The 13,410-nt window shown below is 47.0% G+C and overlaps 1 protein-coding gene across 1 annotated transcript in view; it reads right to left on the bottom strand.

Moving 5' to 3' along the window:
* Positions 1 to 13,410, bottom strand: part of LOC142761435 (calpain-13-like) — a 132,822-nt gene that overhangs the window by 77,901 nt on the left and 41,511 nt on the right. Inside the window, exons 5-6 of the mRNA XM_075864625.1 lie at positions 7,362 to 7,536; positions 5,329 to 5,403 (exon numbers count right to left, since the gene is read on the bottom strand). Of these exons, the coding sequence (XP_075720740.1) occupies positions 5,329 to 5,403; positions 7,362 to 7,536 (250 nt within the window). The remainder of the gene's footprint in view (positions 1 to 5,328; positions 5,404 to 7,361; positions 7,537 to 13,410) is intronic.

The raw sequence follows: 13,410 nt of genomic DNA, 5'->3' as shown, positions 1-13,410 counted from the left end.
TCCCGGGTGCAGAAACAGTTACTGCCGATCGCTTAACTCTTTCAGCACCCTGGACAGTGACTATTTACAGACGTCTCCTAGCAACGCTCCCGTCATTACGGGAGCCCCATTGACTTCCTCAGTCTGGCTGTAGACCTAGAAATACATAGGTCCAGCCAGAATGAAGAAATGTCAAGTTAAAAAAGCAAGACGTATCCGCAGCACACATGACATGTGCATGACAGCTGCGGACTTCATTGCGGAACTTTGAATCTCCATTGAAGTCAATGGAGAAATTCCGCCATGAGTCCGCCACTGCTCCGCAACAGACAGAGCATGCTGCGGACACCAAATTCCGCTCCGCAGCCTATGCTCCGCAGCGGAATTGTACGCATCGTGTAAACGAACACTGCTAAATTAAAGTGAAAGTCAATGGAGAAACGGCTCCGCTGCGGATTAACGCTGCGGAGTGTCCGCAGCGGAATTTAAGTGAAATTCCGCTATGTGTGAACCCGCCCTTATAGAAACAACGTATAAAGCTATTTTTGGATTAGATTAAACCTAAAGGTGACCTTATGATAGATTATATTACTTATGTCATACTGGTCTTGAGTAGCATTTTATGTTATACTCCAGAGCTGCACTCACTATTCTGCTGGTGGAGTCACTGTGTACATGCATTACATTACTTATCCTGTACTGATCCTGAGTTATATCCTGTATTAGGGCATGACCACACGTGGCGGATTTCCTCCGCAACTGTCCGCATCAATGCCGCACAGAATCTGCGTTGCAGATTCTGCTGCGGATCTGCACAAAATGTGCAGTACATTGATGCGGACTAGCTGCTGCGGACTGCGGGAAAAGTGCTTCCCTTCTCCCTATCAGTGCAGGATAGAGAGAAGGGACAGCACTTTCCCTAGTGAAAGTAAACGATTTTCATACTTACCGGCCGTTGTCTTGGTGACGCGTCCCTCTTTCGGCATCCAGCCCGACCTCCCTGGATGACGCGCCAGTCCATGTGACCGCTGCAGCCTGTGCTTGGCCTGTGATTGGCTGCAGCGGTCACTTAGACTGAAACGTCATCCTGGGAGGCCGGACTGGAGACAGACGCAGGGAGTTCTCGGTAAGTATGAACTTATATATTTTTTAACAGATACATGTATATTGAGATCGGTAGTCACTGTCCCGGGTGCAGAAACAGTTACTGCCGATCGCTTAACTCTTTCAGCACCCTGGACAGTGACTATTTACTGACGTCTCCTAGCAACGCTCCCGTCATTACGGGAGCCCCATTGACTTCCTCAGTCTGGCTGTAGACCTAGAAATACATAGGTCCAGCCAGAATGAAGAAATGTCATGGTAGTAAAACCAATACGCTCCGCAGCACACATAATATCTGCGGACTTCATTGCGGAATTTTGACTCTCCATTGAAGTCAATGGAGAAATTCCGCCATGAGTCCGCCACTGCTCCGCAACAGACAGAGCATGCTGCGGACACCAAATTCCGCTCCGCAGCCTATGCTCCGCAGCGGAATTTTACGCCTCGTCTAAACGAACACTGCTAAATTAAAGTGTAAGTCAATGGACAAACGGCACCGCTGCGGATTAACGCTGCGGAGTGTCCGCAGCGGAATTTAAGTGAAATTCCGCCACGTGTGAACCCAGCCTTATACTCCAGAGCTGCACTCACTATTCTGCTGGTGGAGTCACGGAGTACATACATTCCATTACTTATCCTGTACTGATCCACATCCTGTATTATTCTCCAGAGCTGCACTCACTATTCTGCTGGTGGAGTCACTGTGTACATACATTACTTAGCCTTTACTGATCCTTAGTTACATCCTGTATTATACTCCAGAGCTGCACTCACTATTCTGGTAGAGTCATTGTGTACGTACATTACATTATTTATCCTGAGTTACATCCTGTATTATACTCCAGAGCTGCGCTCACTATTCTGCTGGTGGAGTCACTGTGTGTGTACATACATTACATTACTTATCCTGTACTGATCCTGGGTTACATCCTGTATTATACCCCAGAGCTGCACTCACTATTCTGCTGGTGGAGTCACTGTGTACATACATTACATTACTTATCCTGTACTGATCCTGAGTTATATCCTGTATTATACTCCAGAGCTATACTCACTATTCTGCTGGTGGAGTCACTGTGTACATACATTACATTACTTATCCTGTACTGATCCTGAGTTACATCCTGTATTATACGCCAGAGCTGCACTCACTATTCTGCTGGTGGAGTCACTGTGTACATACATTCCATTACTTATCCTGTACAGATCCCGAGTTACATCCTGTATTATACTCCAGAGCTGCACTCACTATTCTGCTGGAGTCACTGTGTGCATACATTACATTACTTATTCTGTACTGATCCTGAGTTACATCCTGTATTATACTCCAGAGCTGCACTCACTATTCTACTGGTGGAGTCACTGTGTACATACATTACATTACTTATCCTGTACTGATCCTGAGTTATATCCTGTATTATACTCCAGAGCTGCACTCACTATTCTGCTGGTGGAGTCACTGTGTACATACATTACATTACTTATTCTGTACTGATCCTGAGTTACATCCTGTAATATACTCCAGAGCTGCACTCACTATTCTGCTGGTGGAGTCACTGTGTACATACATTACATTACTTATTCTGTACTGATCCTGAGTTACATCCTGTAATATACTCCAGAGCTGCACTCACTATTCTGCTGGTGGAGTCACTGTGTACATACATTACATTACTTATTCTGTACTGATCCCTTGTTACATCCTGTAATATACTCCCCAGCTCCGTCTCTATTCTACTTGTATTACATCTGACATTTTTCTTCATTCTCTGCTTGTTTAAGGTATGCACAGAGCTTGTTTTCTGGTGATTCTTACTGTCTGAAGTGTCCAACATTACAGCAGACATTGTATGTGATAACATTAACTGCCCTCTGCATGACAAAAGCTGAGCTAAGTTGTTATGGAAGTGAGAAGCTTGTTGACGGTTTCCGGCCTCAACAATTGTGAATGCAGCTCTGGAGTATAATATACGTGTTAAGATCAGGTGAAGATAAGTACTAGAGTATATTTGTCTAATATATCTTCAGTATATATCTATCTAGATATATATATATATATATATATATATATATATATATATATATATATATATATATATATGGAGAGTCCACCGTCCAGCAGCACCAGTCAAGATATGGGTGGGTGCGAGCCCCAAGAGCTCGATCACAGCTCCAAGTCTCCTATAGTCGTCCAAGAATAGGCAGCACTCCAAGTCACAGTGAAAAAAATTAACTTTTTATTAGCCCTTGTGCTAATAAAAACGCCATTTTTTTCCCTTTGACTTGGAGTGCTGCCTATTCTTGGACGACTATATATATATAGAGAGAGAGGGAGAGACAGAGACATATAATCTGAATAGAACTAAGAACTAATAATTAGATTTAGTGATTATGTTGCAATCCTGGCAAAATTAATACTAAATTTAGTGCAGGACGTGAGGTGGTGGAGCATGAGAAAGGGAGTAACCATTTGTCATGCACCGCCCCCTCAGGCTTAACAAAGTGCATTGTCTTTGTCCGGAGAGTTCCTTTAATCCATGTTAATGTTGGTCAGTGAGGTGGATCCTGGACGTGATTCAAGTACCGTTTTCAGATTTCCTATTTTAGTAAAATAATTTGTCTTCTGGATTCTGCGGCTATACTCGTACCGTTCTGCAAACCGTAATGAGGAAACGTTCATTTGATGCTCGTTTCTATTACATGATCAATATATTTTCCACATCTGGGGCACGGGATATTCTCTATCACGATCTAAAGCTGAACGATCATCAATGGTGTTTTGCATTTTAATTTGCTATATTGTATATATAATTATTTATTTTTGTCTTTTTTGTGTTATTTTACTTTTTATTCCTTTAAGCCTCCATTATGCCGTCTTTTTATACTCAGGCAGCAGGGATCCCTGTTGGCATTTATATTGCACAGACTCTTTTATCTTGAGCAAAAAATGTAGGGACCTCAATAGAAAACACCAAGACCAGTCTTACGTTGGATGGTACCTTCTGTTGGTGCCGTCTCTCCATACGATGTACTGTCATGCAGTCTACAAATAACCACACCATACAGTGCCTGAAGTGCTTTAAAGGACATGGCATAAATGTCTGATAGATTGTCTGATAGCTCTGACACCCGTACCCATGACGAAAACGGTGAGGCGTTTGCTGGCTGCTGACTCCCATCAGGGACTATGTGGAGAGTGGTCCGCGCGTGCGCCCGGCTCCTTCCATGTTGTATAGGAGTTATAGAAACAGCCGAGCAGCGGCCGCCTCACCAGGCAAAACGGGGGTCAAGTGACCCCCGTTATCTATATAGTTGCGAATCCCAGTACCTTGAAACTCCTCAGCCCAAATGCAAAATCTATAAATGGACCCCCTGTCTACCATGTGCCATTTATAATACTGGTGTGGCAGAGGGACCTTTTGGCACCTCAGGCACCAGAGCCCACTTGCGACTGCTTCCTCTGCACCCCTCTATAGCTATACCCCGGACCCCCATGGCAATGTTGCCACCCACTCATGAGATATAAATCAAGTTCTCATTTCCTGAGAACTGAGATCTGGGGTGCTGTCTGTTAGGGTACCCATACTAGAGAATTTCGTTTGCCGGCCCTGTACCTGACTATGATATAGAAGAATTGGTATGGTGAGTGAAAGAAAGTCATCGATGACCATCTTGTCTCCACTATTTCAGGTATTCAGGCACAAGAACACGTACAGCACCCCTCCAGTATGTGGACTTTTGGGTCCCTTCCGACAATGGGGCCCAAGTGCAACTGCTACTACTGCACCCCCTATAGCTATGATCCTGATGATCCTGGTTGGTCTTCATATGCAGGTGCAATCCTATTTATCTGTATTTCCAGTACCTACAGGGTCTTGCAGCTAATCCAGTAGGACGGGATTTATATTGCAGGCTTCTGGAATCATTTTCTTATTCAATAGTTATTTGTAATAGTCCAGACCAAAAATAAATGTCATAGGATTTCCAACCTGCAGATATCCCATCCTATCGCTTAGTACTCTTTTCCGTAGCTTTCCCTATGCCAGAGATATTAATATGGCTTTAATCCTCGAATACCTTAATGTATAGATTTCTAGAGTTTCTTATTAGTTTTACTTGTCCCTCCCCCTCCATACAAAACAGAGCTACAAGTAGGATGGTAAAGAGGAGGAGTCAGTTGTCGGAGGAGAGATAACTTCCTCCATCAGCTACATCAGACAAATAGAAGCAAATCCTGTGTGTTACCTGAGTGCCGTCAGTCACAGTATAGGCATGACCCTGAACCAGACCGTTCTGCAGCTCAGCGTTCCCAGTATGTAACTGAAATAAAATTATGTAAAAAAGATAATTAATTTACATGTGACAACACATATTTATAGGACTTTAGTTATTCATATACACTTGTATTTGTTCATCAGGAATTGGAACGTGATTAAGTCAACATTCCCATTGTTTTCTAATATCCGCAATATATATTCTTTTTCCCAGTGTGATGGCTTCATTAAAGGGTGTTTCCAGCTTTAACTTGTTAGAAGGGTCCTTCATAAAGTGTTCTACTTCTATGACCCCCAGCAATCAGCTGTGATCTATGGGAAAACCTGACAGTAAGTGTTCAGTTTCCCTGCAGCACCACCACAGGAGAAATTAGGCATTACACAGTGTCCATTCATATCAATGTGTTGTCTGTGTAATACAGGACAGGACCTCCAGAGAGAGAGACGCTCTACGTAACTGCTCTCCACTCTGCCCAAGAGATGAGGATCCTGAACAGAGGACACCCTCTTATACTCCAGAATTCCCTAATAGGGTGTATGACAATTGGTTTTCTAAACTGAACAATTCCTTTAATTTTCCACGTCGTAACTACTAATATATTAGCTGCTAGTGGGACATGGCATGTAAGGACTCTTATATACGAACTTCAGGCTTTGGTGTAACCCACACTAAACTTTTGCCCATATAAGTCTGACTTTGCGTCGACCTCTAGGCATTGTGCCCGATTCCTGCTTGGTGGCCGGATTACTGAAGGTTAAGGAGAGTTCACTGATTGGCGTTGGCTCCAACAGCTCGAATAGAAGTTCATATTTGCATTCACAATGATGTGTAAACAAAGCATTAAAGAAGAAGAGATCTCCTACAGGAGAGGAGATGGAGCAGAGTAGTAAAATGCATGAACACGTGTGCAGCAGAAAAGTAATGCAACACAAAGCTGCGCCGCTACCAAACTGCAAAAACAGAGGCACAACAGTATGCTAGTACATAAGGTTTTTGCTGCCACTGGTGGCTGAGAGATGATAGAGTAACACATCAGTAATAATTGAAACTCTGTGTTACTGTCCCATTGGCATGAAAGAAGATCAGCTATGCTGTTAGGGGGTGTCTGTTCAGAAGCTTTTTTTGATGGTTTTAATAACAGCCAGCAGAATAGTGAATGCAGCTCTGGAGTATAATACAGGATGTAACTCAGGATCAGTACAGGATAAGTAATGTAATGTATGTACACAGTGACTCCACCAGCAGAATAGTGAGTACAGCTCTGGAGTATAATACAGGATGTAACTCAGGATTAGTACAGGATAAGTAATGTAATGTATGTACACAGTGACTCCACCAGCAGAATAGTGAGTGCCGCTCTGGAGTATAATACAGGATGTAACTCAGGATCATTACAGGATAAGTAATGTAATGTATGTACACAGTGACTCCACCAGCAGAATAGTGAGTGCCGCTCTGGAGTATAATACAGGATGTAACTCAGGGTCAGTACAGGATAAGTGATGTAATGTATGTACACAGTGACTCCACCAGCAGAATAGTGAGTGCAGCTCTGGAGTATAATACAGGATGTAACTCAGGATTAGTACAGGATAAGTGATGTAATGTATGTACACAGTGACTACACCAGCAAAATAGTGAGTGCAGCTCTGGAGTATAATACAGGATGTAACTCAGGATCAGTACAGGATAAGTAATGTAATGTATGTACACAGTGACTCCACCAGCAGAATAGTGAGTGCAGCTCTGGAGTATAATACAGGATGTAACTCAGGATCAATACAGGATAAGTAATGTCATGTATTTTCAAAGTGACTCAACGTTTGTCTGTAGATTAAAGGGGTTGTCTGGGACCTTTAAAAAACTGTCTGCAAGCAGGGGATTTGATATAATAACAAAGCAAAAGCAATGTATAAAATATTATAAATTAGCCTGTTTATGGTACATACATTATTATATATTTGCATTTCTGTACCCATCTTTATATTGGATTTTATACTTACGTCTCCTGGCGTTGTACACCCCATAAGAGATCTTGATCTTACAGCAGCTAAAACAATGTCTCGGAGGTCTGATGGGGCTTTGGATAAGTTAAAATCCATTTGCACCCCTCCTGTAAAATCCACCATTGCCTCTGAGATGAATCCCCAGTGCAGGTTCTGGTATGACCCTCGCAGCCTATATGGATAAAAACAGAAGTTTAGAGGCTGTATTTAAGATTTTCTACAGAGTACCCGTCACCACATTCCCCCCTACAAATTATGCATGGGGCTTCTATCTGCCCCATAGAGTTATTTGTAAGGGGCAAATGTAGTCTATATCACTGCATAGAAAACCCCTGCCCATATCTGGTCTATAAGGAAAGAAGGTCATCATAGATGGAGGGTCTCTTCTTCAGGTCCCCCTTCATTAGTGCTCTTAAGGACACCTCACAATCATCTATTTCATGTATGCTCATGACCTGCCTAGGTAGAGTCGTGCGTTAACCTTAGATCATCCTATCCCCCCACCCCCACTTTAGTAAAGACACGTGACACCGAGGTTGGATGTGAAATGGCCACAGCAGCCGTTTATTAATTTCACAGTTTTATAAAAACAATTTAAATCCGAAACATTCGGATAACTAGTTAGGAATCCGCCATAGAATTCCTCCTAATAATTCACATGACCCAACATGGGTCAGAATCGTAAATAACAATTTAACGTTAACATTAACCCGAGCAGAGGAAGTCCTTGAAGCCCCTTCAGATGTTCCTTTTTAAGAACACACCGAATTAGCCATCTGCAAACCACCAATTACCTCCAGCCGTAAACCAGCTCGGAAGCACCGTTCACCTCTGCAGATGGCTCCAACCACTAGAAGTCCACTTCAAGGGGATAACACCCGATGAAGCCCTCAAGTGATATACCGACCACTAGAAGTCCACTTCAAGGGGATAACACCCGATGAAGCCCTCAAGTGATATACCGACCACTAGAAGTCCACTTCAAAGGGATAACACCCGATGAAGCCTTCAAGTGATATACCTTCTACCAGAAGACCACTTCAAAGGGATAACACCCGATGAAGTCTTCAACCATGTACCTTTTTTGGGGGACGCATACCCCCGATGCGACCCCCCCACCATTTTGTACTGACTGGCCTCAAGGACTCCCCCCGCCAGCTGCCATGACAACAGAACCTACTCCGGAAAAAAGAAAAACATGTTAGATAAGCACACAAATAAAACACAACGCTCATATACGGACGTACATAAGACCTAAGGAGTAACAAAACCAAGGGTGGGAGGGTGGGAGCTTACTGTTCTTGTGTTACTCCTCCCGCTGCTTCCGGCTCAATGCCGAGAAACAGCGGGAAGCGCAGTAACGGCCCCCCCGTCCCCCTTAACTCCTCCCCGTCCCTCCTCCAGTTCCTTCCAACTCTCCCTCACCTAATTAACCCTTTCCCTACCAGGACGGTCATGTCGGCTTCCCTTAATCCCTGCGGGCTGCGTCCAGCCTCTTCTTGACCTGCCTAGGTAGAGTCGTGCGTTAACCTTAGATCATCCTATCCCCCCACCCCCACTTTAGTAAAGACACGTGACACCGAGGTTGGATGTGAAATGGCCACAGCAGCCGTTTATTAATTTCACAGTTTTATAAAAACAATTTAAATCCGAAACATTCGGATAACTAGTTAGGAATCCGCCATAGAATTCCTCCTAATAATTCACATGACCCAACATGGGTCAGAATCGTAAATAACAATTTAACGTTAACATTAACCCGAGCAGAGGAAGTCCTTGAAGCCCCTTCAGATGTTCCTTTTTAAGAACACACCGAATTAGCCATCTGCAAACCACCAATTACCTCCAGCCGTAAACCAGCTCGGAAGCACCGTTCACCTCTGCAGATGGCTCCAACCACTAGAAGTCCACTTCAAGGGGATAACACCCGATGAAGCCCTCAAGTGATATACCGACCACTAGAAGTCCACTTCAAGGGGATAACACCCGATGAAGCCCTCAAGTGATATACCGACCACTAGAAGTCCACTTCAAAGGGATAACACCCGATGAAGCCTTCAAGTGATATACCTTCTACCAGAAGACCACTTCAAAGGGATAACACCCGATGAAGTCTTCAACCATGTACCTTTTTTGGGGGACGCATACCCCCGATGCGACCCCCCCACCATTTTGTACTGACTGGCCTCAAGGACTCCCCCCGCCACAGCGAAACAGGCCTTGACCACCTTAAGCCTGTGAGTTCCTCCACACCACCACCGCCCTTTCTATGCCTTCTGCTATCGCCAAGCTCCAAAGATCAATGCCAACCTCGGTCAGATGAACCCCGTCACTTCTCCAAAAATTCCCCACTCCTGACTCCAAATCCCTATGCCTCACGCAAATGCCCCCGTTCTTCGCCACAAAACGGGACACCGCCCGGTTAACTTTTATACGAGCCTTATTGACTCTCTCCACCGATCTAGCTAACCGCCAATGCTTTCTTGGGACTATGTCCGACCACACTACCACCAACTTGGGATAAGATAACATATCATGTTTGATATCCCGCACCAACTCACGAAAAGGGCGGACTCCTAAGTCATTCCCACCCACGTGCAACACTAAAACCTCCGGAACCCTATCCAGCCGCGCATATGTCTGGAATTCCGCCAACACCCTGCTCCACGACATACCTCTAAAACCCAGCCAATGCACAACCGCATCCTGTCGCGGAATGCGCAACTGGCGACCATCCGGGCGGACCATCCGGGCGGACGTCCGCCCTCAAAGCCCCCCAGTGCACGTACGAATGACCCATCAACCACACCAAACACGGAGGCGAATCTGAAACGGAAAAAACAATTAGGCACCACCAATATAACATTTGCAAAGCGTACACAACCAAACTCATAACATATGGGGGCGGACATAGGACTTAAACCTTTTAGACTCCCAACGACCAATACGCCTCACCCCTTCATCATCCAACCCCCAGCGCCCCGCTTCCGTTGCTGCGCCAATCCTGAAGGAATGAGAGGAATATGAGCCTGCCGCAACACCAACCGCCGTCAAACATTTTTTAAATACAGCTCCAAACTGAAACCTGGACAAAAACGACCCGTCCACATGACGTAACAAAGGCAAATCTGGAGACCCCCTGTTTTGCGTAAAACCCCGCATGCACTCTACTGGGCACATGACCGACCCCGGGAGAGCGAACAAAACTATCAGTTTTCCCTTCCCTACTTGGTCAGTTTTAGATCGACGCAACCATACCTCTAGCCGATCTGCAACAACTCTCTTACCCACTCCTCCCACTGCCTCCAACAAGCAGCATACGCACTCCACGTCCCGCGCGCCAAAGACCTTTGTAACAGCTGCTCTACGGGACCGATACCAGATCCCAAAGATGCTCCGGACAAGCCAAACCGAGACGTTCCGCTCCCGGTGCCAATTGCCGAAACCGGTCCCACTGCGAGCGAGAAAGAGCATCAGCGATACAATTCCGTACACCCGGGACATGCACCGCCACCACCCACGCGTTCAATGACAAACTTACCAACACTAAATGCCGCAACAATTGAACTACCGGAGGAGAGGACGCCGTGATGTTATTAATGGCAAGCACCACCCCCATGTTGTCGCAGTAAAAACGGACCTTCTTATCCCTGAGCCTGTCCCCCCAAATGGTAGCCGCCACCACGATAGGAAACAGCTCGAGCAGGGCCAGATTCCGCGTGAGTCCACTGGACACCCAGCTAGCCGGCCATTGACCCGCGCACCACGGACCTCCCCCGTAAGCTCCAAAACCACCCGCCCCAGCCGCATCCGTAAAAATATTCAAATCACTCGTATCCTGCGCAGGGGCCATCCATAGCGAGCGACCATTGTACTGGCCCAAGAAGTCATCCCAAACCTGAAGATCAGCTCGGTGCTCCTCCTTGAGCCGCACAAAATGATTCGGCGCGCGCACTCCCGCCGTTGCCGCCCCCAATCTCCTGCCAAACACCCTCCCCATCGGCATAATCCGGCAGGCGAAATTCAACTTCCCCAGCAGCGACTGAAGCTCCCTCAGCGTCATTTTCTTGATTCTACAAGCCCGTCGAACCTCCAGCCTCAAAGCACCCAACTTATCCGCCGGGAGCCGACACTCCATTGCCCCCGAGTCTATTTCGATTCCCAAGAAACAAATCGTCGCTACCGGGCCCTCCGTTTTTTCCGGCGCCAAAGGAATCCCAAAATCCCTCGCCACCTTCTGTAGTGCATGAAGCAAATTACCGCAAACCGGCGAACCCCCCGGGCCAACGCACAAAAAATCATCTAAGTAATGGATCAACGAATCGACCCCGGATACTCCCCTCGTTACCCACTCCACGAAGCTACTAAACGCCTCGAAGTATGCACAGGAAAGAGAACACCCCATCGGAAGGCACCGATCCACGTAAAAGGCCCCATTCCAAAAACAACCCAACAGCCGTTGGCTTTCTGGATGGACCGGCAACAACCTGAACGCCGCCTCGATGTCGGTTTTTGCTAGCAGCGCCCCTGGACCCGCAGCCCGCACTAACCCCACCGCCTTATCGAATGAGGTATAAACTACGGAACACAACTCGTGATCAATCCCGTCATTTACCGACGAACCTTTGGGATACGATAAATGTTGAATCAAACGAAACTTTCCGGGCTCGCGTTTAGGGACAATACCCAACGGGGACACAACTAAATCTTTTACCGGCGACTCAACAAATGGCCCCGACATGCGACCCAACGAAACTTCTTTTAACAACTTTTCCGACACGACTTCCGCATGCAAGTAAGCCGATTTTAAATTCCTCCGCGTAACCGGAACCTCATAAGGAGGCGGAGGAATAACAAAACCAACACGAAACCCTTCATAAAGCAACTTAGCTGCCGCCCTATCCGGAAACTCATGTAGATAAGGGGCCATCCTTTCCACCTTCACCGGCGACACCCCCTTGACCAGCCCCGTGCTGGTTCCCTGACCTCTTTTTTCGCAGACATTTTGCCGCCCCGTGTGATGCACCATTACACTCGGAACACACGTGCTTGAACTTGCACGTGGCACCGAACTTGCACTGACCTTCATTAAATTGCCAGCAAAACCCCGCCTTTCCCCCGCCGCTTTGTCCAATCTGACTAGACTGGCCTCCCTGGCCGCCGCTCCCGGGAAAGGACTGCCTAACCGGAGCCGTAACCCGTAACCAGAGAGCAATATCCTTCTGGTCCCACCGAATCGCCGGCCGAACCGCCTTCCGCTGACGGAATTGCTCATCATATCGCAGCCACGCCTGACCCCCATACGCCCTATGAGCCTCCCCAATGGCATCAAAATAACAAAACAACGCCGAACAATTTTCCGGCGCCTTTTCCCCTATCACACTAGCCAATATGGCGAACGCCTGCGACCAATTAACGAACGTCTGCGGGATAAGCCTATACCGCCGCCGTTCCTCCTCGTCCTTTTTACTCTCATCCCGCTTGCTCTTATCCAAATTAAATTTAGCCAGCGGCAAGAGAGAAAAAATTTCAACATATTCGTCTTTCCAGATCCGATCACGCACCTCCTGCTTTAAATGCGCCCCCAACGGACCCTCAAAACACACGTACACCTCCCCCCGAGCACGATCATCCATACGCACTCGATCGCCGTCCTTCTGCGCCTCGGTCTGTACCGACACCGCGACCGCCTCTCTAACCGCCGCCACCGGGCGCGCCTGTAACGATCCCACGTCCCTGGGGCCTTCCCAAACTACCGCAGGGGACACTTCCGTTACCACCGGCGCCGCGGCCCTGTCCAGGCGCCCCACCAGCTCCCGTAAGCAACCCACTAAGTCTGCCAAACCCGCTCCGTCGCGTCCGCCCGCGCCACTACCGGCCCCCGATGCAATGCTAGCAGCCCCCCCGCCGACACCCGACATAAAAATCGCTGGATAAGACAATGATGGAGTTATACACTCACCGGGCTGCACAGGCGCTGTGTTCCCGTCAGCCGGACCATCCTGACCTCGACGATACACGTCCAGTTCACCTTCCTCCAATTCTT

This window comes from Rhinoderma darwinii, chromosome 4 (genome assembly GCF_050947455.1).
Source record: "Rhinoderma darwinii isolate aRhiDar2 chromosome 4, aRhiDar2.hap1, whole genome shotgun sequence".
In the NCBI taxonomy this organism is placed as follows: domain Eukaryota; kingdom Metazoa; phylum Chordata; class Amphibia; order Anura; family Rhinodermatidae; genus Rhinoderma; species Rhinoderma darwinii.
Note: the sequence above shows the minus strand (reverse complement) of the source record. Positions and strands in the feature narration are given on the sequence as shown.